Below are 24637 nucleotides of genomic sequence, written 5' to 3'. Positions count from 1 at the left end.
CTGGTACTGGAGGAGGAGAGGGAGGCAGGCCTCTACCCTCTTTTCTCCGAGTCGCATCAGCATACAAGGGGTAAGTAGGGTTGGCTGAGGCGTTGGGGTGTGAACTGTCAGGCATTTGGTGTGCGGTCGGATGGGGGTGGGAAGGTTTGTGGGAGGTAGTAGGGATTGACCTTGCGGGGTTTCTAGGCTTGGCTAGTTGAATGTCACTGGTACGGCCATCTATCTTCCTGCCATTGAGCACTCCCATCGCTGCTCTGCCTTCCTCCTCATACTGGAATCTTACAAAGGCGAACCCTCTTGGGCGAGCAAATTTAGGAAATCGGGGGTGTAGACATCAAGCACCTTGCCATACCGCTAAAAGATTTTGAATGTGTCCTCATGGCTGCAATCGAAGGGGATGTTTGCCACAAACAGGGACAAACCTCCAATCTTAGGTAATCTGTTGTGTCGATTCTGATGATCGACCAAACGGTCTTCAGATCTGTATCTCCCCCTATGGGAAGTGGCCATCTTCGGGGGTCATCACTCTTCCGCCATGGAAACAAATTGGCTATGCATGGAAGCTACAAAACAACTTGAGTTTGCACCTATGTTGTATAGAACACCACATTTCTTGTTGCATCATTTTCACATTTATTATCATCAGCTAGAAGCGATAAGCTTTTGCAATCATTCTTAAATACAAACAATTTATCCATCTACACTCATTATGCATGCATGGTCCATATTGTAGATAGAGCAAATCTCATAAATTACACTTATCAGAGGATTTTATCCGTCCAATTGGTGGCAAACAGTTAAAAAATTAAAGGTTAACACCACAAATTTAATAGTTGATAATATGTGGTTTAGTTACTTGGGCAAATGTAAAGTAAGGGTTAGTTTTACCATGTAGCCACATTGTTTCCACCATGCATAATGTAAAAAAGGTGGACCACAAGTGCAGTGAAGGAAAAAAAAACATCCTTGTGATTATCTCCAATTGCATGGTTGTATTTGCTCTAAATATTCATGGATGCTTCATAATTTTTAACCAATCAAAGTTTGGGATTGGAACAATGCAATCCCTTGTATGTTTCTTTGCAAGGCCTCTTACAGCCATTGGATTAAGGAATCATAGAAGGAAAAGGGAATATTTTCAAATTCAAATTTTCTCATATTTCAGCTGGATTACCACATTCGACAACACTATGGTAACTAATGCACAAACTTTATAGTATGTAATTGCCAACAAAAAATAAGAAAGCATAAGAAAAATAAAGTACCATGTGCTAATAAAACTATTAGAGCAGGTGGATGTACTAGCAACTAACCTGGAGCAATGTATCCATAAGTGCCCGCGAGTGTAGTCCAATTAGATGAATTAGGTATTAGCAATCATGCAGTGCCAAAGTCAGATACACAAGCCTCAAGATCCAAATTCAACAAAATATTCTTGCTTGATATGTCTCGATGGACAATTGGTGGAGTGCAATCATGGTGCATGTAAGACAAAGCATGGGCCACACCTTTAATAACATTCACCCTTAGAGCCCAGTCTAACTGTGTAGCTCCTTCATCGTTGATTAGGATGCTTGACAAGGTTCCCCTTTCCATGTACTCATGGACTAGAAACAAGCATTGAGCGTGGGAGCAAAAGCCATAAAGCTTCACAATGTTGCGATGACGGATTTTGGTTAAAGCTCGTACTTCATTTCTAAAACTTCTTTGATGAGATTGATCCCCACCTTCAAGTGGACACTACCAAAAAACTGGGCAAAGGCTATGGATAAAAGTCATAGCTAAATGCCTATGGCTACGGTTATAGTCCGTAGCACGACCGTAGCCATTGGTGTCGTAGCCATAGGTCTTAAAGCTATGGCTACGGTTTTAATCCGTAGCCATATAGACAATAGCTACGGATTAAAGCCATAGTAATACTTTTCGTAGCTCTAACGTATATACAGCTACGGATTATATCTATAGCTAAAAGTAGGGAAAGAACTGTAGCAATAGGCTTAAATTAGACACAGCTACGGTTTCCAGATAAAGGGCTATGGTTAATAGCCATAGCTACTGCCTATTTTTTTAAAAATTAATTAAAGAAAATATAATAATGGCATCTCTTACCATTGTAGTACATAACCTGATAGATCAACTCATATAAGCTAATATAGATAAATACTTCATGGCTAAATCATTTATTCATTCAATCAAATGCAATCATTCATTCATTCAATTAAATACAATCATTCATTTTAATCCATTGACAAAAGTACAATGCCTACATAATAGTTATATGTCTATTTAAAGTTCTCATTGACAGCAAGATCCAATGCCTTCTCGTAGCCAAATAACTTCTCAACAATCGAAGCGACAACTCCATAGATGTGTGCCTCTACTGGTTATCAATTTTCCATCAACCAACACCTTATTCTCAACTTTGCTTTGATTCGAAAGCTTACTACACATGGTTGACCACCTCACGAACCGCGCATTACTTTCATACTGCAAAACCAAACTTCATCAACATACAGCAAGTGTACAACAGTTATGCTAAAATGCAAAATGCAAAATGTCAAAGACAATCCATATGTCAACAATATATACCTTCAGGTTGCTCAACATTTTCACCGTAGCAGGATTAAAATATAGCTGCATAGAAGGAAATTTAGGTAATTAGATAGCAGGCAAAAAAGAAAAAGAAATAGGTAGGAAGCAGGACTGGGAGCTAGAGTCCAATGCACAGTATACTTCGGTAGGTAGCGATATTTTTCTTTCACCCTGACTAGGAATTAGAAAGCAGGTGATTCTAAATTTACCTGCTCGGGAACTAGAGAGCTAGGTTGGACATTCCTCAGATGGTAATTCCCTTGCAGGGACAACCAACAACTCACATTTCACAACCTGCAGCAGAAACTATAATTAACAAAGATAAAATTGGAGCAGTTAAAATAATTCTACAGCAAGATTCATGCATTCTCATTTTTAAATGAGAATCTGTTCCTAGATATCTAACCATCCATTAGTGGTGGATGGGAATCACATACACAACTAGGTTTCAACTTGGGTCACATGTACGATAGGTGGCTGGTCTCCACTCTCTAAGCTCCACAGAGGAGAGAGAGAGAGAGAGAGAGAGAGAGAGAGAGAGAGAGAGAGAGAGAGTGTGTGTGTGTGTGTGTGTGTGTGTGTGTGTGTTCGTCTCCGGCTCTTTGGTTGAGCTGGTAGAAACCGGTCTGTCCAGGGTTCGATTCCTCGTTGGTACAAAGAAAGGAAAAAAAAGGGGGGAAAAAGAAGAAGAAGAAGACATTGATCAATCTACATATTATAGGGTTCGTTCGAGCTGCTGCCACGAGAAAACCAGAGGCAAGCCGAATGGTGGTAACCGGATGAGCCTGAAATTACTCATGTATTAACGAATTCTTCAACTATAAAGATATGCTATATCGAGATGAGGCATCTTTTGGCATTATCCTAATTTGAAGTACAACATCGATATGGCTGGACTATTACCAGGAGACCCTTCCCATCATGGGATGGTGGAAAGCGGACCATACAATTTTTCTCATGATAAGCTGGATGAACTTGATCATTCTAGTTCTAATTGGTAATTCTCCTTGTACTAGGTTTTGTTACATATTTTAAGTTTTTAATCGAACATAATGGAAAGTTGGCAACCACCAAAGACTATCCAGAATTAAAATATGCATTATTAGATTACAAACACAAATATCGTAAATAAAATGTAATGAATAATATACTATTATAATAATAATATGCATATAACCCACTTACTTGAGATGAGGCTTAGATGATGACCATATGCATGTAACCCAACTTGATCCAAGACCACAACAAACAGGGTCGTCCCCAAAAGCATATCGTAGATGCTATTTTACTTTATTAAAAAATGCAATTTATCTATTCAATATGCGTGAACGTAATTGTTCAAAAATCGGCAAAAACAGTTAAAATGTGAAATTTTTGGAAAATCAACTGAATAGGCCCTAAAAAACACAAATCAAGTATGATTTGATGGGTTAGAGAGACTACATCGCAATACAACAAAAGAAGAAGAAAAACGGAAATAAAAAGTAATGGTTTGCCCCTTTGACTAATAAAATCAAAGAAGGGGTATTTATAGATGTATCATCTCGCAACAATACAGTGTGCCATATCAAAATTTGGGCCAGGCCATTTCAAAACTCGTATGTGTATGGGAACTAGCTGATATGGATCAAATGCAAACATATTGGCCAATCTGATACAAATATTCAAATCCATGAGTAGAACTGAGCTACAATTTCTGAACCTTAGTGAGATTATTCATTTTAAACAAAAAATCAATCACTGAATAGGAACGAAATTATGTTGTGCATGAACACAATCCATAAGATGTAGCAGAATTAGTAATGTAGAATAGAGCCTAGATTTCAAGCACATGTAGAACAAGTGAGTTTGGGCACACCCTTATGCATCATGGGCGCCCATGCATAGTCTTAGCAAAAACTTTTGAGAAAAGGGCTAGATAACAACTTGTATTGCCACAACTCAATAAGTTGGGACAATTATTCCACCACACACATGGCACATATGCAAGTTTAAAGGTGGATGGATCTCAACAACATAAAAGTACCAGCCATTTTCAATAGACAACATCACCCTTAAGAAAATTGAACACGTGGCATACATTAACACAAATTAAACTGGCTTAGTTCAGGAACCCACTATCACTAAGTCACAGTCCCAAAATCGAGATTGGTCGAACAATCCTAACCTCTTATCCGAGGACACTAGTTGAAATTGGACCATAGGATATTTTTTCATTTCCATCAAATAACTCAGCACAAAACCAATAGATGATCAAACAAGCATAACTTTTCTGTTCATTATACATCTAAACTGGGCCATAATGTGGACAATTCAATGACCTATATGCCACGTACACAATTTCTAAGTAATCTAGGTGCCTGCGTAACCTCCATTGTACACTGCCAGTATCAAAGTTTTTAGTCTTTAGAAAAACAAAGGGGCAAAAGTCAAAAAAAAAAAAAAAAAGGATCCCCAAATACCCAGCCCTGTTTAGAAGCAAAACAGGGCATTTGTTTCTTGAAAGAAAATTTTGAAGTCTTGCATTGTTGTTAAATATTTAGTACAAATGAAAGACATGATCTGCAGGCAAACAAGAGTATCATGAATAAGAAGGCACAGTTAGCATTTTCACCCTGAGTGCTCATCGACATTCACCTCTGCCATTCCTCATTGTGACTAGCAGAAAACTGATATGGTAGCAGAATAATATTACTGATCCAATCTTTCTATTAAGAGGGAGGCTCAAAATACTCTAGAACACAAAATCTAACACATCATGTGTAAGCATTCATCTTACACCATAAAACAATGTAACAAACCAAACTAAAAGAAAATTGCTGCCAAGACATAGCATAAGAGACATGAACACCAACATGTACAAGCTCAGTGGGGCATCAAAGACATGAATGTATCATAACACAAATTGCAGCCCATGGATTATGGTGAATTTCAGTTCTCTTAGTTGCAGTTTTGAGAACTCTCACATCCCACTGTGGAATATCCTCTAAACTAATCAGCTGTATGCACCTCAGCTTTCTATGTTTCAAGAAGTAGCTGTCAAGAAGTACTCAGAACTTCTTTTGGATTCTTGGGTGCCAAACCAGTCTGAATTCATAGTGGGATTACCATGTCATTATAGTTGAAGGCCACTATATTGGAAAGCAACAAACTACATATTGTTTCCCTACTGCTAAAGTATTCTCTGGGATCATATGTTGCCTCTTTAGTGCTTGTATATCTCATAGAGAATGTTTCCACAAGTTTACAGTTGAAGTTGAAAGCTGATTCTAAGACCTGAAAATGGAAGTTTTTCATAAACTAGGCAATATACCAAAACAACAAATGGTCTTGTATCAAGAACTTCAACAATCATTTTACATTACATCAAGCTTGAAAGCACCAAATAAGCTGAAGTATTTTGCATTATGAGTAAAAGAAGTAACTTTCAACAAAACCATACCAATATTGTCTACTAATCAAGTGAACATTGAATGAATGCATTAACCAAGCCAGATATTAAAGAGGATTGAAAGTGGTTATAACACATGCAAACAGGCTATTGGACAATGAAATGCAACCATTTCATGAGTTGGAGAATCTGTAGCAGTAACTCACAGTTTTAACTGTTTTTAAGTGAGGTTCGGCACATTTCTGGGCCTGCACAGATTTTTCTGATGCCTGAAACAATTTCACAATTCGAAAATGGTCATTTCATGCAACCTCCAAAAAATAAGATGATCTTGTGAAAGACCAGAAAACTAGAATGATAAGAACAAGAAATTACCCTGAATGAATTCAAACATTCAATTTCAACTGAAGAATGATGAGAAGAACCTGCAACCATATGTGTAATCGCCTCTCCTCCCATTTTCTAGCAAGTGGAGAAATAAAAATAAGAAAAAATAGAGAAGCCTGAATACCAATAAAATTGAAAGAAAATATTAATCATAGCCTTGTTCTAGCTATCTGAGCCAGCTTTACAAGTTCTTGTTTAAACAGGAATTCTCACGATTGCCTGAGGAAGTTCAAAATTGGCAACCCACCCGACATCGACCTCCTTTACCTTGCTGGGGACTGGATGTCTCAATTACTCGGGTGGATTTAAAAATTACAGGAGTTACAAAAACAAAAGGAGAATTGAATGCCTTTATAAGGTACAAGATAGTAACTGGAGCATGAATGAAACTTTGAACAATCTGTTTGTTTCCTAAATAGATGGTGTCTGGACAGAGTTCTGATTCCTAAACAGATGGGTGAACCAAAACATATGAACATTAGGGAATAGAATGCAATGAAGAAACTTATTTAGTGTTTGAAAATAATTGTGAAAAGTACAGCCCCGAACTTTTTGATTGCTCATAATTGAAAATCACTAAGAGCTTGGTAATTTATTGAATCTTGTAGTCTCCTGAATATAGCAGCATTCTTTATTTCATTAGAATAAATATTCTTTGTTGAAAAATCTTAGAAAAGAAAATGCATTTTGTATGTATATTTCCAATACCTTACTCCACAAGAAACAAAAGATATGCTGATATAGGGGGGGGGGGGGGGGTGGGGGAAAGACTAACGAAGTATGCTTCTTCTTTTTGGAAAGATGAGAGCAAAGTATGCAAGCAAGCATACTCTAACAAAGTATGCAAGCAAATATTTCTTTCAAATATTCATTTCCATCCATTTGCCAGATCTCATTTTCCAATTAAAATTAAATGAAACACACATTATGAACCATCCGACTCAATAATGTAAAACTGCCCTCACTTCCCATTAAAACAGGCCACCCTGTGAAATCATGAGGACATTGTCAATAGAAACCATATCCCAAACAGGCCACCGCTAAAGGTTGTCAGTCAATGAAACCTACCAATGAATATTATTTTTGACATCAGAACCTGAAAAATGGAGTTCTAATCATAAAGTCTTTAACTACGTGAAGAGCTTCACCTAGTTGCATATATCTAGTCGAAGTTGAGGTATGTTTGAATGCCTTGAAATCTCCAGTGGGAAGCACATACTCCCTCCCAAATCAAATGTCATAAATTATTTGAGAAGAAATTTAGAATACAAAAATGCACAAAATAGAAGGCTATGTAATGCAATTTCTATCTTCCATTTCATGTCAAATCCACGCCAGATATCCTTCAATGGAATAAGATGGGATCTGCTTATGACTTGGCAGTCATGAAAACAGTACCTATAACAATTGTTCAAAAGCCGATTGCTCCTCTTTCAGTAAACATATGGAATTGACAACCATCCTCAGCCACAAAGGTCAGGCAGCCATGGACAACACTAATAAGAGATCATGTGCACCAGCTTATGCCACTGTCTATGAGGCATGAAATCAATCATATTCAATTACATTCACATTAACAACATCAGTTGGAAAAGTAAACCAGGGAATCAAACTACACAATATCTGACATTAAATTCTCAATCCTAAAGCTACCTTCAATGAATGCATAGATGGGGTTGAAATCCCATCAAACAAAAAAAAAGAGTCTAATTTTATCGACAAATAACAATAACAAAAAAAAAAAGGCAAATTCCTTCTATATAGGGGCACTTGGTGTAGTCCATATAGATGAACTGTATGAAAATTCTATCACTTTATTCATTGAAGGTAGCAAGAATTGACAATACATAAATAGACTTAGGGCTTGTTTGGCTATGGGGATTTAGAGTGATTGGTGGGGATTTCATTTGTTTTTTAGGTGGTTTGGTAGAACACTACATAAATAGACTTGGGGCTTGTTGGCTGTGTGGATTTAGAGTGATTAGTGGGGATTTCATTTGTTTTTAAAGTGGTTTAGTAGCAAGGATTTTGAGGGACTTGGTGCAGCCCAACCCAGCTGATGTCTTCTACAAGTCTTCGGCAATAAATCCCTGTCAATGTAATTTCGCATGAATTATAACAAAAAAAAAAAAAAAAAAAACAATAACAACCTAACATGACCAACATTCATACCGAAGGAAACTTGAATTTCAATGTAATCACTTCAAAAGCCCTTTAGAAACATCGTAGGGAGATTGAGAGAGATAGAGGAAAGGGGCGTGGGAGATCGAGAGAGAGAGAGAGAGAGAGAGAGAGAGAGAGAGAGAGAGAAGGGGCGGGGGAGATTGAGAGAGATAGAGGAAAGGGAGGTGTGAGATTGAGATTGAGAGAGATAGAGAAAAGGGGCGCGGGAGATTGAGAGAGAGAGAGAGAGAGAGAGAGAGAGAGAGAGGGACAGATGTGAGAGGGAATAGGGGTGAGTGAGTGGAGGGAAATGAATTTCGTGATAGGGGGAAAAGACAAAAGACAGCCCGATTTTCTGCATTTTTGCCTGCTACGGTCCAGGTACGGTTTTTAACCATAACTAAAAGCTAATATGACCGTAGTAATTGAACAATCCATAACGGGCCCTCCACGGTTCACATTTGACGGGATCTGGACGAACGGCTTTGTCAAGGGCTTTGCGGGGTCCATCTTGATGCAATCGATATATCCACTCTGTCCATTAATTTTGTAATATTTTTTTATAGGAAATGAACTCAACATCTAGGCAAATCAAAGGTCTAAATGAACCACACCATCAATCAATGGATTAATCTCCACTCTTTCCTACCGTATGGTCCACTTGAGCTTTCGATCTACTTCCTTTTTTGGGTTTTTACCCTAAAATATTCTTAAAAAATGGATAAACTTATTAGATGGAGTATACACATTTTAATGGGCCTCGTAGAGTCCCTTATGAGGTATCCAAGGTTATACGTACGTCTAGCGGAGTTAGTTTTTTACTACATTTTGGACAGTTTTAGCTACGGTTTTAAGCCGTAGCAAACGAGTTATGGTTTATAGCTATAGCCAAAAACCAGAATAGTCCGTAGCCTTTGGTTAATTTTTTGGTAGTAGGATGAAGTTTCTTCACAGCTAATACATGGCCTGTTGGTATATTCGCTTTGTAAACTTTCTCATACCCTCCAGTTTCAATGCAGTATTTTTCGTCAAAACCCTCTACTGCCTCCACGATGTCTTTAAACATGGCAATCCCATCATAATTCTATATTGAAAATGGATTTCCACTGCTCCTTTCTAAGAACCTGTTTCTCTATATTCCTTCTTTGGTAACAAATGGAAGAAATGCTTATGATTACTAATAGAAGAAACAAGGCCACTAAGATAGGAAGAATAATGAGGTTCGCAACTCTGTGGCCTTTCCTCCCATTGCCATGTCTTATTGAAGAGGCATGGCAAGGTTACAAACCTTGCACTTCACCACATAAGCCTTTATTTTCTATGAATGCCTCTGGAGGAGCCTTTTGAAGGGCTTTGCTATCCGAAAGACGACCTTCCAAAGCATTATATGAAAAATAAATAGATTGCAAACTTAACATCTCTTCAAAAGAAGGCGGAATGGAGCCTAACAACATGTTGTGGGAGAGGTTTAACTTTTCCAGCCTAATCAATTTCACAAGTTGTTGTGGTATCTCTCCATTGAGTAAGTTATGACTTAGATCTACTAAGCCTTGTACGTATACGAGGTTACCGATCTCAAAAGGAATACTTCCATTCAAAACATTTTCGCTCAATTTCAGATACTCGAGTTTGTAGCAATCCCCTAATTGAGGTGGTATTGGACCACTGAAGCGATTCATTGACAAGTCAAGTTCCTCCAAATTGGATAGTTTTCCAATCTCTTGGGGTACCTGACCAGAAAGCTGATTATCATTTAAAGTCAAGTTGAACAAAGAAGACAACCTTCCAAATTCCTTTGGAATCTCTCCTACTAGATGGTTTGAATAACGACCAAGCACTCATAGCTGCACCAACTGCCCAATCTCGGGAGGAATTCTACCGGTGATCACGTTACCAGAGAATTGTAGCTTTGTCAAGTTTTGACATTCTCCCCAGTTCGGTGAGAGTTCACCAAACAACATGTTGTCGCTAACATCCATGAACGTGAGATGCGGGTATACACCAAAGGCTTCCGATACATTTGCTGTGAGTCGGTTCCCATCCAGTCGCACTTTTGTTAAGCTAGTGCAGTTTCTTAAGCTTGTTGGTATCACACCAGTGAAATGATTATTTGGCGCAGCGAACACTTGAAGAGATCCACCGTGGCATAACTGAGGTAAATAACCAGAGAAGTTGTTTCCATCTAAGCAGAGATGCGAAAGATTTGTCATGTTTGTCATTTCTTGAGGCAGGGAACCGGATAATTGACAGTAAAAAAGGGTGAAGTAAGTAAGCTTGGTCAACTTTCCTAAAGTGGAAGGGATAGAACCTGTTAGAAGGTTACCGTCCAGCTCAAGCAACTTGAGATTAGCCAGATTCCCTATTCACACAGGAATTGAACCAGAAATTTGATTGTCGTAGAGGTGGAGGATGGTGAGCTTTGTCAAGTTTCCTAAAGTTGAGGGGATAGAATCCATTAGAAGGTTACTGGACATAACAAGCTGCTTGAGATTAATCAAATTCCCTATTTCTAGTGGAATTGAACCAGAAACTTGGTTGTGGTAGAGATACAAAATTCTGAGCATCGTCAAATTACCCAAAGCAGGAGGGATTGGACCAGTCAGATTGTTATGGTACAATCCTAGCTCATAACGACTCATTAAATTCCCAACTTCAGGAGGAATAGAACCAGAAATTTGATTTTCAAAGAGGTGGAGGATCGTCAGCTTTGTCAAGTTTCCTAAAGTGTAAGGGATAGAACCTGTTAGAAGGTTGCTGGACACGTCAAGCTCCTTGAGATTAACCAGATTTCCTATTTCTGATGGAATTGGACCAGAAACTTGGGTCTGGTAGAGATAGAAAATTGTAAGGTTGCTGAAATTACCTAAAGCAGGAGGTATGAGACCAGTGAGATTGTTAGGGTACAGTGCTAGCTCAAACAGATTCTTTAGATTCCCTAATTCTGGAGGAATTGAACTGGAAATGTGGTTATCATAGAGGTAGAGGATCGTCAGCTTTGTCAGGTTTCCTAAAGTGGAAGGGATGGAACCATCTAGATGGTTCATGGACAAGTCTAGCTCATTCAGATTGACAAGATTCCCCATTTCCAGAGGTATTGATCCACTTATTTCATTTGCAGACAGATCGAGGAATGTGAGTTTGTAAAGAAAGCGAATATGGGCTGGAATGGTTCCAGTGAGTGTGTTGTCACTGAAATCAAGATGGCGGATGTTTAGAAATGACGAGAAGCTCAAGTTATCAAGCTTACCTTGCAGGCCTGCACTCGGTAAACTTATCTCTGTTACACTTCCAATGCTGTTGCATGAGATCCCAATCCATTTGCATGGAGAGATTGTGTTGGTGGTAGCATTAGCAGCAGGAAGCGACCAGGAATGGAGAGCTTTTGATGGCAAGAGGCTGGCTTTCCATTTCATGAGAGCCAGTGTTTCTAGGAGTGCGGGTGAAGGTATTGCTGTTGCAAGTGATGTTGCAGGGGAATAACGAAAGGGTAGGAAAAAGAGTAGAAAAGCAAGGGTGAGAGATTCATGTATGGCCATGGCTGCTGTTGCTTATGGTCTGTTACAAACTAACAATGGATGGGTATTTATATTTGTAACAATGGATGGGTATTTATAGAAGGTTGATGCTATATGGCGTATTTGTAAGACATTGAAATATTGATACCACAATGAGGGACAGCTTGTGAAAACATCAGCCCATTCCATTAGCTCTATCATGATGTATGGGCATCTGAGCTGACCATCCTTTTTGCGGGCTCGATCAGCTAGTGATGGTATGCCCTCGGTAGACCGGCTCTGATGGTCTTATGCACCTGTTTGCTTGTTTGTGCTTGTGCACGTTGTGTTTGGCGGGTAGCAACTGGATTCTTAAATGAGGTCATGGAACCCACCATTAGCATGCAAATGGATAACAAATGTACTATTTTTGGTGGGCTTTTTAATATAGCTGGCTGCCTCTCTTCGGCTATGGACCGAAACCTAATGAGTTTTTGTTCTTCTCTATTGTCCAAATTACCCTCCTTTCACTGCACTTGGCGTGCCACCCTTTGACCTAGAGGGTACATGTTCACTGCACTTGGCGTGCCACCCTTTGACCTAGAGGGTACATGGGGCCCACCTTGATGTTTGTGAGAAATACACCTTGTCCATCTATTTTGCCAGTTCTTTTTTTTTTTTTTTTTCCTATTTTGCCAGTTCATTTTAGGATATAGATAATAAAAAAAATATTCAAATACAAAACTCAAAGTGAGGCCCACAATGGCCCAGAATGCTTCAATGATGAGTGCTCATCAATTCCCACTATTTCTTGTTGTTTGGCCCAGTGGGCCTCATATTTGGGCACATGCCATACAATGAGCTGGAAAAATAGATGAATGTGGTGGATTTGTCACAACAATCCCGTAGCCCAGGTTCCAGCGCTGAGCGTTGAATCCCCACTGTTTCATGTTGGTTTGGTTCACTTGGCTTTGGATCGTTCTCATTTTTGGGCCAAGCTCTAGAGTGAGATGGAAAACAGATGAATGGAGTGGATTTATCACAAACGTCATAGTGACCCCACCTACGGTTGAGCAACCCTCCCTCGCGTCTTAAATATACACCAAACCTCGATACCACGTTTTTTTTTAATTTTTTTATTTTTTTATTTTTTTTATTTTTACACACGCACAAACACCCCACACACTCACGCTGGTGGAATTTCACCACCTATGGATGCCACGTTGATTGCCGTGGGAAACTAGATAACAATAGACCGTATGTGGGCCCACCTTGATGTTTGTGAGAAATCTATCCTGTCCATCTATTTTTCACCATATTTTAGGGCATGATCCAAAAACGAGGCAGATCAAAGCTCAAAGTGGGATCTACAATGGCCCGAGATGTTTCAATGGCGGGTGTTCAATCCCACTATTTCATGTAGTGTGACGCACTTGATCATTGGATCTACCTCATTACCGGGCCAACGCTCTAAAACAAATGGGAAAATCCAATGAACTTGGTGGATTTGTCACAAATGTTATGGTGGCCCCACCTACAATCATCAACCCTCCATTTTGACTTAAAAAGTTTGGGTTGGCAATTGATTGGTAGGGACTGCCGTGCCAACCTAACCTGGACCATACATGGGGTCCACCTTAATGTTTGTGATGAATCCATCCCATCCATCTGGTTTTCTACTTCATTTTAGGACATAGGCCCAAAATCGAGGCAGATCCAAAGCTCAAAGAGGGCTCCACGATGGCCCTAAGATATTTATCAGCACCGGGCTTTCAATCCCACGTTACCTGCTGTGGGACCCACTTGCTTAAGATCTGACTCATTTTTTGGCCCGTGACTTAAATGAGATGGAAATTTGGATGAATGGGGTGGATTAGTCACAAACATCATGCCGGGCCCACCTAAAGTCCAGCAACCTTCCTCTGGACTTGAATATGCTTTGGCCAGCGCATTGATTAGAAGTGATTGTCGTCTGAACCTAACCCAGGCTATATGAGGATCCACCTTGATGTTTGTGAGAAATCCACTCCGTCCATTTATTTTGCACCTCATTTTAGGGTGTAGGCCCAAAACTGAGACTGAACCATATCTCAAAGTGGGCCCATGATGGCCTCAATATGTTTTAATGGTGGGCGTTCCATCCCACTATTTCCTTACGTGTGGGCCACTTGATCTTCTGGTTTACCTCATGTTTGGGTCCATGCCCTAAAATGAGAAAAAATCCTTTAGACGCATTGGATTTGTCACAAATATTACGGTGGGCATCATTTCCAGTCGGGCAACCCTCTCCTCTGAACAAGTCCAACCTCTCTAAATCCCGTTAGGGGCCGTTTGGATGGGAGTGAATGGAGGTAAATGGGGTGGAGGTCCATGACGTAGCTCCAATCGTATGTGGGGCCCACCTTGAGATGTTGGTAAGAAATTCATATCCATCTGTTTTGCAAGTGAATTCACAACTGAATTCGTCTCTCAGATAAATGTGATGAATTGATGCATGTTTCTGAATTTCAATCCACCCCGATACCATATGGGCCCTTTTAGTCGACATGTATCCCTTGAAATAAAAATTATAGAATTACTTTCCACTTACAGATTTCTCATCCACTGTTGCACACACCTCTGCTATACAATCTAAAAGCCCCACAGTAATGGTGGACTAAAACCTTCCAAGGTAAATTTTGAGAGTTAAAAAGTTCATTTCTGTTGTTGGATCCAAAAAAGATATGCTAACAATTACATTTGCAATCTTCAAACCCTTGGCATGCTCAAACTGTCTGCAACTGAGTACAAGATACTACGTGAATATATGTAAAAAATGTCCAAGACAAAATCTTGTATGTGATTTGTTGTCGATGTCTTAAATCGTTTAGCAACATGGTCTCTCGATGTCATCAATAGACCATTCGATGCCATCGACAGCTGCTCGATGTCATCGAGAAAATTTAAAATTTTCACTTTAATTGCTGGACACTTTGTGATGTTCTACTCAATGCCATCGACAGGTCATTAATGCCATCGAAGTCTTATCGGAGATGCCATCAGAAAAATTCAGAAAATCCATGTTTTATTGATGGAGCATTTTGGTGTTTTCTCGATGTCATCAAAGGAGTTTGATGTAATTGACGGATTGTCAATGCCATCAAACTGCCTTCGAAGGTGAAATCGAGTGCACGTGCAGAGTTGCATAAGTGCAAGATTTGTTTCCGATTTCGATCATGATTCTCATAGAGGCTATATATATGGGTGTAATCGAGATGTGAAATTATGAGGTGAGAGGGCCTTCTAATTAGTTCAAGGGTTTCAAGGGCATAGCTATGACTTGTAAGAGACATCTGAGGCTTGTTTGAATCGACTAATCTCTATCTCTTATAATTTTCTACTTTCATATTGTATTATTATCTCTTTGTGCCATGGGGGTTTTTTTTTTTTTGTAAGGGATTTTCGATGTTAAATTAGGTTTGTTTATGTTTGAACTTAGTTGCTGCAATTAGAGTACTTTGCTTGATTCATCATTGTATGCTTCCATGGTTCCCCAACAAGTGGTATCAGAGAAAATATTCAGAAGTATATTGAATCTAAAAGCATAGTATTAATGAATTCTAATCCAAAGGTCGATGTTGAAAAAAAAAAAAATTAGAAAAAATTATTTTAAGCTATGAAAGGTCAAGATGACCGGTTTCCTAGCTCAATAAGGATTGAACGATGTCTTCCTTGAGAAGCGACCGGAATCTATGACAGGTTAAATTAAATTCTGAATTCTAATGTTAAATTAAATTCTAAATCCAATTGATGGATTAGATTCGACATATAAATCACGACCTTGTTGGGGAAACGGCGAAATCACACAGAGATGAATCTATGATAGCAATCCAAAAGTACCAAGCAAACACAAAGAGAACACAGATTTTAACGTGGAAAAACCCTTTCGGGAAAAAACCACGGCACAAAGCGATAGAAATTCACTATGAAAGCAGAAATTACAAAGAGAGAAGGCTTACCTGATTCGAACAACCTCGAATCTCACCATTACTACACCCCTTTGAAACCCTAGAACTATTTAGAAACCCTTGATATTTCTCTCAATCCCGTATACACCCATATATATAACCTTGGAAAGAATCTCAAACGAAATAGGAAACAAATCTCGCAATTTCGTAGTTTTGCAAAAAATCTGCACAGAATATGTCAATGTCATCGAAGGCCTGTCGATGGCATCGAACTAATCCTATCGATGGCATCGAACTAACACCTCAATTATTCAGAGACAAAACATGATTTTCTAAAAATTCTTCATGGCAGCGAACACTCATCGATGGCATCGAAGAAGTGCCCAGTTAGTCCAATAATCAACTGAAGAAAATATAAAAGACATCGATGGGATTGAGAGCTATTTGATGCCATCGAAGGTGACATCGAACAGACTGTTGATGACATTGACAAACTCCGTAACAGACTTGATTTAAGACATCTATTACAACAATCTTTACCATGTCTTCAATCATCAAACGAGTAGCTTTTTGTCCTCTTCTCTTATCTTCACTTTGTATCATAGTTTCATCAGCGCTTCTCGTGCACACTCCGTCTTCCTTTTATGCCATCGTCGAGCCCAGAGAAGTTACACAGAACTTGAACTTCTCCGAAGGAACGACCTTGGTGAGCATGTTTTTCAGATTCACGCCAGTGAATCTTCTCTAGAGTTACGCCTCCTTCTTCAAGCACCTGTCGAATAAAGTGGTGATAAACATTAATGTGTTTATAGTATGTGAGTGATAAATATAATTTTTAGCCAAATTGATAGCTCTTTCGCTATCACAGTTAATCGGCACAGCCTCTTACTGAAGCCTTAATTAATTTATCATGCCTCTCAACCAAACACCTTCCTTAAATGCTTCCGTCCCTGCCATATACTCTGCTTCTGTTGTGGAAAGAGCCACCACAGACCGAAGTTTTGACATCCAACTGATTGCTCCATTCGCTAGTACGAACGGGTAACCTGAAGTCGAATTTCTGGAATTTACACTGCCTGCGTAGTCTGAATCCACATACCCTATTAACTTTGCCCTTATCTTCTCAAAAGTTAAGACGTAGTCTTTTGTGTTTCGAATGTATCGAAGTAGTCATTTCACCACTTCCCAATGTTGTTTGCCGGGGTTTGACATGTATCTGCTCACAATATCAACTGCCTGTGAAATATCTGGTCTCGTACATACCATAACATACATTAAACTGCCAACCACATTCGAATAAGGCACATGAGAAATAACCTTCTTTTCCTCATTTGATTTAGGACATTGTTCTGAGGAAAGCTTGAAGTGAACTATGTAGGGAACGCACACTGGCTTTACCTGGTCCATCCCATTTTGATTAACACATTTTCAAGGTATTTTGCCTGTGATAACCAAAGTCTGTTCCTCTTCCTATCTCTATGAACATCTATGCTAAGAATCTTCTTTGCAGGCCTCAAATCTTTCATCTCGAATGTCCCCAATAATTGAGTCTTTAGTACATTGATTTCAGACATATCATAACTGACGATCAACATATCATCAACATACAATACTAGGATGATGAATTTACCATTACTTAATGTCTTGTAATAGACACAGTGATCGTGTTCACCCCGAATAAATTTCTTACTCAACACTAAATAATCAATTTTTTATAGCACTGCCTAGGTGATTGTTTCAGGCCATACAATGACCTCATTAACCTACAAACCTTTTGTTCTGTCCCTTTAACTTCGTAGCCCTCTAACTGCTTCATGTAGATCTACTCTTCTAACTCCCCGTGCAGGAATGCAGTCTTTACATCTGTCTGTCCCAGTTCGAAATTGTATTGGGCAACCAACGCTAACACGAATCTGATAGATACTTGCTTAACTACCAGCGCGAATATTTTTGTGAAGTCGATTCTTTCTATCTGAGCATACCCTTTTGCTACCAGCCTTACTTTGTATAAACATATTTCCTTTTAAATAACTACTTACATTCGATCACTTTTCAGCCCACTGGAAGCTCCACCAGCTCCAATATGTGGTTCTTATACAAAGAGTCCATCTCATCGTCCATAGCTGCATTCCACTTTTCTGCATCAAGCTCATCAAGAGCCTCCTGAATAGGTAGATGAGTCTCCCTCATCTTTAATGAGAGCACATGCGATATTAGAGTCGTCCTTGTATCTTACCGGTAACCTGCGATCACATGGTAGGTTTCTTCTCACAAGTGGCTCCTCCACCTGCTCCTGTACCTTTGTCTACGCATTTGTCTCTACCGAGTATCATCAATGTCAATCTGAACATCTATGGTCAACCTTTCTGGTTCCTCTTGCTCCTCTTGATCATTCTTTTTAATAGAGAGCTTTCATCGAATCTGACGTCACGGTTAGTGATGACCTTACGTGTGACCTTGTCAAATAACTTGTAACCTCTCACACCAAACCATAGCCAACAAAGATGTACTTTTTGACTCTATAGTCTAACTTATTTCTCTCAACTTACGGTACATGAGAGTAAGCCTCATAACCAAATATGTGCAAATCTGGGTTGTCCATCTTATGACCACTCCATACTTTCTCTTAGATTTTACATTCAATTGCTATAGAAGGAGACCAGTTTACCAAATAGTAAGTCGTGTTAACAGCCTTTGTCCATAGGTCCTTACCCAACGCAGCATTACTTAACATACATCGGGCCATCTCCAAGAGAGTTTGATTCATCCTCTCAGCCGCATCATTTTGTTTAGGCATGTGGCATACTGTGTTGTGCCTAATGATCTCTTCGTCTTTGTAATATTCATTAAATTCAGTGGAAGTAAATTCTCCATCATTGTCGATCCTTAAAACCTTTATTTTTCACCCTGACTATTTTTCCATAATTGCATTTCATTGTTTGAATATGGTGAAAACTTCAGATTAATATTTTATGAAGTAAACCCAAACTTTTCGTGTAGTCATCAATGAATGAAGCAAACCATGACGACCCCCTAATGGAAACCTCTAACGATGGCCCCCATACGTTAGAGTGCACATAATTAAACACTCCCTTACATATATGTTTTCCATATTTAAAAGATAATGTAGATTGTTTATCATATATACAATGCTCGCATATATCTAAATCATAATTCTTAAAAGCTGAAATCAAACAACGATCAGATAGTACATTCATGCCCTGCTCGCTCATGTGGCCCAGACGAGCATGTCACATATGTGTAGACATGAAATCTGCAACAGCCGTTGCCGCTCCACCTTTTTACGTGCTCCCAATCAACCTGTAAAGGTTTCATTGCCTTTACACTCTCATAACCACAAGTGACCCTTTTGAAACTTTAAGGACACCATTAGGACCAGTGAACTTGCACCTTATAGCCTCAAGTGCACCAAGAGAAATCATATTATTCTTCATATCAGGAACATGCCTAACATCAGTCAATGTACGCTCCATCTCATCAAACCTCTTGATGCTCACCATACCAATAACCACAATATTACAGGCATTGTCATTATCCATAAAGACCTATCCACTATCGCATTCTCTGTAACTGGCGAACCGACTTCGATGAGGAGTCATATAATATGACACTCCTATGTAAATGATCCACTCATCTCTATAATTGTCGTGCAAGTGTTCGATCATGGACACAGATAAAACATTAACTCCACTTGTCTCTTCATCAGATATGACAACATTGGCCTCCCTTGGAAAACGCCTTTGAGTTTTCTTTCTTCGCTTCAGGATTTGTATAATCCTTCTTCATGTATCTAGTCATCCCGCAGTTCTAGCACTTTAATTTTTCTTTGCCCTTGCCCTTTGATTTGGATCTAGGTCTTAAACATCCTGTACCTCGCTTAGTATCATGCCTCTCGTAAATAGTGCATTAGAAAAAACTAAGCCAAAATCACGAATTTGCGACGAACTTCGTCAGTTGTAAAAAATCGCTTAGTTTAACGTTGAATTTAATCCGTCGCCAATCTCGTCTTTCTTGAAAATCCGTAGTTCAAACGTCGTGGCATTTCGCGATGGACAAAATCCGTCGCTAAAATCTGATTTGCAATGGATTTTGGTCCGTTGTAAATTGGCGACGGACTAAATCCGTCGCAAATTTTGATTTTGGTCAAAATTTTGACAAATATGATCAGTTGCAAATTCCCGCCCAAAATACCAATTGGCGACGGTTTTCTGTTGCTTTTGTGACGAATCATGGTCCATCGTAAAAGGACTTTTGACCTAAACATTAATGTTTTTCTTCTTTTTTTAGAATATGGTGGAAATTTATGTTTTTTTGTAGTATAAGAATTGTTTTTTAATAGAATTTCAGTGGTTTAATTGTACATATTTGTATTTAAGATTATTGTTAATAATTGATTAAATGCAAAAAAAAAAAAAATTTATTTTGTTTTTATATCAAGTGAGTGGAAATTTTTTTTAAAAAAAATTAAACTAATATTTAAATGATTTGTAATATCACATGAAAAATAATATTGAGAAGTTTAAAAATTTTAACAATGTTTGAAAAATAATTGAAAATGTTCAAAATTTGAAATTAAAAGAAAAAGTTATTTATAAAAACACTGAGATTTTGTATATATATATATATATATATATATATATATATATATATATATATATATATATATATATATATATATATATATATATATATATATATATATATATATCATTTTAAAAAAGAAAAATGAAAAGTTGAAAACAAAATGATGTTTTTGAAGAAAAAAATTGGCATTTTGAAATTTTTGAGAAAAAAATTAAAATTTGAAAAAAAATTTCAGATTTGGAAAATAAAAAATTAGAATTTGCATTTTAAAAAAATTTGAAATATTTATAATAAAAATGATATTTTGTTAAAAGTTTTCAAAGAAAATTTAAGAGTAAAAAAATATACATTTTGAAAAAAATGTTATTTTTAAATGGAAATTGAAATTTATCAGTGAAAAAAATATATTTTTTACTAAATTATTAAGAATATCCACTAATTGAACCTTTAACCATTTTTGGACAATCTAACCAGTTTAGATTGAAGAGTAAATAACTTTAGATGTTTTTATCAAATTTCACTCAAATTGTTTATCAATCTTGTATGCCCAATATCTTTCTCATATGTAACTTGATCGGGGCAAGTAACTAGTCAAATTGAGGGTATTGATCAGTAAAATAGAGTAAATGGACCAAACAAGTAAAATGGGCCAAATATTCTGGTCAAAATTGTGACCCAACTTATTAACCTCGTGAGAACATAAGAATTGATGTTATTAAGTTTTGTGAGCCCCATCATGACTAATAATCCAAATTTCTCCACTCTCTCTCTCTCTCTCTCTCTCTCTCTCTCTCTCTCTCTCAAAAAGTATGGGAAGCAAAGGTTTCACGACATTCTGCTCATGTTTCAACATTGTACTGGTTCTAGATCCAAACCATTGAAATAATGTGTCCCAAATTAATCTTATTTCGTGCATCATAGAGTTGTGGAACCCTTGTACAACAGAGAAAACCCAACCATCCTCTTGGATCTCTTGGCAAAGCACTGCAAGACTCCACATTTCTTGATGCTTCATTTTAACATTTATTAGTATCGGCTAGAAGCAATGAGCTTTGTAATCATTCTTAAATAGAAACGATTTATCCATTAACACTTGGTGTGCATCTAAATTAGTCCAAACCATTTGAAAGCATGACCCATTTTGTAGATGGAGAATTATATCGATCCAATTGGTGGCAGATAGTTAAAAATAAATGCTCAACAACACAAATTTTATAGATGATAACACTTGGTAATGTTAGTTACCATAAAGCCACATTATGTCCAACATACATAATGTAACAATGATGGACAACAAGCGCGGCAAAGGAATGAGCATTCTTATGATTATCTTCAATTGCACGGTCATATTAATTTGCTCTAAATATTCATGAATGCTTCAAAATTTTTTACCGAACAAAGTTGGGGATTGGAACAATACAATCCCTTGCATGTTTCTTTGCAAGGCCTCTTATAGCCAGGAATCGTAGAGGGAAAATAGAACACTTTCAAATACAAATTTTCTCATATTCCAGTCATTCTGGATTGTCAAATTCGCCAACAGTATGGTAGCTAACGCATGAACTTTATACTATATAATTTCCAACAAAAAAATACGAAACCATAAGAAAAATACAGTACCAGTTGCTAGTAAAATTATTAAAGCATGGGGAATGTATTAGCAACTAACCTGGAACAATGTATCCATAAGTGCCTGCGAGTGTAGTCCAATTAGACAAATCGGGTATCAACATTCGTGCAGTGCCAAAATCAAATACACAAGCCTCGAGTTCCAAATTCAACAGAACATTGCTGCTTGATAGGTCTTGATGGACAATTGGTAGGGTGCAATCATGGTGCAGGTAAGAAATAGCATGGGACACACCTTTAATAACCTTCACCCTTGGAGCCCAGCCCAACTGCGTATCTCTATCGTCATTGCTCAGGATGTTTGCCAAGGTTCCCCTTTCCATGTACTCGTAGACAAGAAACGAGCATCGAACATGGGAATAAAAGCCATAGAGCTTCACAATGTTGCGATGATGACAGATTATGGTTAATGCTTGTATCTCATTTCTAAAACTTCTTTGATGAGATTGATCCAGACCTTCAAATGAGTGAAGTTTTGTCACAGCTACTACCTGGCCCGTTGGTAGATTTGCTTTGTAAACTTTTCCATATCCTCCAGTTTCGATGCAGAATTTGTCATCAAAACTGTATGTCGCCTCCACAATGTCTTCAAAAACGGCAATCCCATCATAATTCCATATTGAAAACGAATTTCCACTGCTCCTTTCAAGAACCTGTTTCTTTATATTCCTTCTTCTTTGGTAATAAATGGAAGAAATACTAATGATTCTGAATAAAAGAAACAAGGCCATCAAGATGGGAAGAATAATAAGGATCAAAACTCTGTGACCTTTCCTTGCATTGTTATGACTTATTGAAGAGACATCACAAGGTTGCAAACCTTGCACTTGTCCACATAAGCCTTTATTTTTTACGAATGCCTTTGCAGGAGCCTTCTGAAAGGCTTTGTTGTTAGGAAGAGGACCTTCCAAAGAATTATATGAAAAATCAATGGATTACAAGCTAAACATCTCTTCAAAAGAAGACGGAATGGAGCCTGAAAACATGTTGTGGGAGAGGTTTAACTTTTCCAGCCTGATCAATTTCGCAAGTTGTTGTGATATCTCTCCATTGAGGGAGTTCTGACTTAAATCTAATAAAACCTGTAGGTATTCCAGGTTACCGATCTGAAATGGAATGCTTCCATTCAAAACATTTTCGCTCAATTTCAGATACCGGAGTTTAAAGCAATCTCCTAATTTAGGTGGTATTGGACCACTTAGGTGATTCATTGACAGGTCAAGAACCTCCAAATTGGATAGATTTCCAATCTCTTGGGGTACCTGACCAAAAAGCTGGTTATCATTTAAAGTCAAGTTGAACAAAGAAGTTAGCCTCCCAAATTCCTTTGGAATCTCTCCTATTAGATGGTTCGAAGAAAGAGCAAGTACTCCTAGCTGCGTCAATTGCCCAATCTCAGGAGGAATTCTATCGGTGATCATGTTTCTGGAGAATTATAGCTCTGTCAAGTTTCGGCAATCTCCCCAGTTCGGTGAGAGTTCACCAAACAACATGTTGTCACTGAAATCCATGAATTTGAGAGATGGGTATACACCAAAGGCTTCTGATACATTTGGAATGAGTCGGTTTCCATTAAGTCACATTCTTGTTAAGCTGATGCAATTTCTGAAGCTTTTTGGGATTTCACCAATGAAGTGGTTGTCAACTGCATTAAAAACTTCAAGTGATCCACCTTCGCATAAATGAGGTAAATAGCCAAAGAAGTTGTTGCCATCCAAGTAGAGTTTAGAAAGATTTTGTCATGTTTGTGATTTCTTGAGACAGGGAACCAAATAATTGACAGAAAATAAGGTTCAGGTCAGTAAGCTTGGTCAACTTTCCTAAAGTGGAAGGAATGGAACTAGAAATTTGATTTTCACCGATTTAGAGGACTGTCAGCTTTGTTAGGTTTCCTAAAGTGGAAGGGATGGAACCGATTAGAAGGTTAATGGACATATCAAGGTACGTGAGGTTAACCAGATTCCCTATTTCTGGAGGAATTGAACCAGAAAGTTGGTTTTTGTAGAGAAATAATTTTGTAAGGTTGTTCAAATTGCCTAACACAGGAGAGATGGGCCCAGTGAGATTGTTACGGTACAATGCTAGCTCAACCAGATTCTTTAGATTACCTAATTCTATGGGAATTGAACCTGAAAGTTGGTTTCAAAGAGGTAGAGGATCGTCAGGTTTGTCAGGTTTCCTAAAGTGGAAGGGATCGAACCATCTAGATGGTTAATGGACAAGAGTAGCTCATTCAAATTCACAAGATTCCCTATTTCCAGAGGTATTGATCCACTTAATTTATTTTCAGATAGATCAAGGAACGTGAGTTTGTCAAGAGTGCCAATATGGGCTGGGATGGTTCCACTCAGATTGTTACTGTTCACTCCCCAAGTATAGGGTTGTGATGTAGTAATAAACTCGGTGAGACCGAGGTCGAATCCCAAGGG

General features: G+C 38.2%; 3 protein-coding genes across 3 annotated transcripts; all 3 read right to left on the bottom strand.

Annotated features, from left to right (window-relative positions):
- Positions 1-9383: 9383 nt before the first annotated feature.
- On the bottom strand, positions 9384-10743 carry LOC131230579 (MDIS1-interacting receptor like kinase 2-like). Its single transcript, XM_058226484.1, has 4 exons — positions 10384-10743; positions 10104-10275; positions 9822-9905; positions 9384-9589 (listed from the first exon to the last, which is right to left on the bottom strand). The coding sequence occupies exons 1-4, from the start codon at positions 10741-10743 to the stop codon at positions 9384-9386; spliced, it is 822 nt and encodes a 273-aa protein (XP_058082467.1).
- A 153-nt stretch (positions 10744-10896) lies between these two features.
- Positions 10897-12069, bottom strand: LOC131230578 (probable leucine-rich repeat receptor-like protein kinase At1g35710). Its single transcript, XM_058226482.1, has one exon. It carries the CDS (start codon positions 12067-12069, stop codon positions 10897-10899), a length of 1173 nt encoding a protein of 390 aa, XP_058082465.1.
- Positions 12070-22243: 10174 nt separating this feature from the next.
- Positions 22244-23629, bottom strand: LOC131230577 (MDIS1-interacting receptor like kinase 2-like). Its single transcript, XM_058226481.1, has 2 exons — positions 23148-23629; positions 22244-22916 (listed from the first exon to the last, which is right to left on the bottom strand). Exons 1-2 carry the CDS (start codon positions 23627-23629, stop codon positions 22244-22246), a joined length of 1155 nt encoding a protein of 384 aa, XP_058082464.1.
- Positions 23630-24637: the final 1008 nt, after the last annotated feature.

The sequence above is a fragment of the Magnolia sinica genome, chromosome 17, assembly GCF_029962835.1.
Source record: "Magnolia sinica isolate HGM2019 chromosome 17, MsV1, whole genome shotgun sequence".
Taxonomy (NCBI): Eukaryota; Viridiplantae; Streptophyta; class Magnoliopsida; order Magnoliales; family Magnoliaceae; genus Magnolia; species Magnolia sinica.
This window is presented reverse-complemented; position numbering and strand designations above follow the sequence as displayed.

What these genes read in the sequence shown, in the direction of transcription:
- LOC131230579 (XM_058226484.1), bottom strand. Translation starts at nt 10,743, where the DNA reads ATGACAAATCTTTCGCATCTCTGCTTAGATGGAAACAACTTCTCTGGT. An exon ending in CTCCCGAGATTGGGCAGTTG is followed by an intron (nt 10,276 to 10,383) that starts GTGCAGCTATGA and finishes AATGATAATCAG; the next exon opens with CTTTCTGGTCAGGTACCCCA. An exon ending in AAGTATTCCTTTTGAGATCG is followed by an intron (nt 9,906 to 10,103) that starts GTAACCTCGTAT and finishes ATGCTTTGGAAG; the next exon opens with GTCGTCTTTCGGATAGCAAA.
- LOC131230577 (XM_058226481.1), bottom strand. Translation starts at nt 23,629, where the DNA reads ATGATCACCGATAGAATTCCTCCTGAGATTGGGCAATTGACGCAGCTA. An exon ending in TTTGAAGAGATGTTTAGCTT is followed by an intron (nt 22,917 to 23,147) that starts GTAATCCATTGA and finishes TCTTTTATTCAG; the next exon opens with AATCATTAGTATTTCTTCCA.
- LOC131230578 (XM_058226482.1), bottom strand. Translation starts at nt 12,069, where the DNA reads ATGGCCATACATGAATCTCTCACCCTTGCTTTTCTACTCTTTTTCCTA.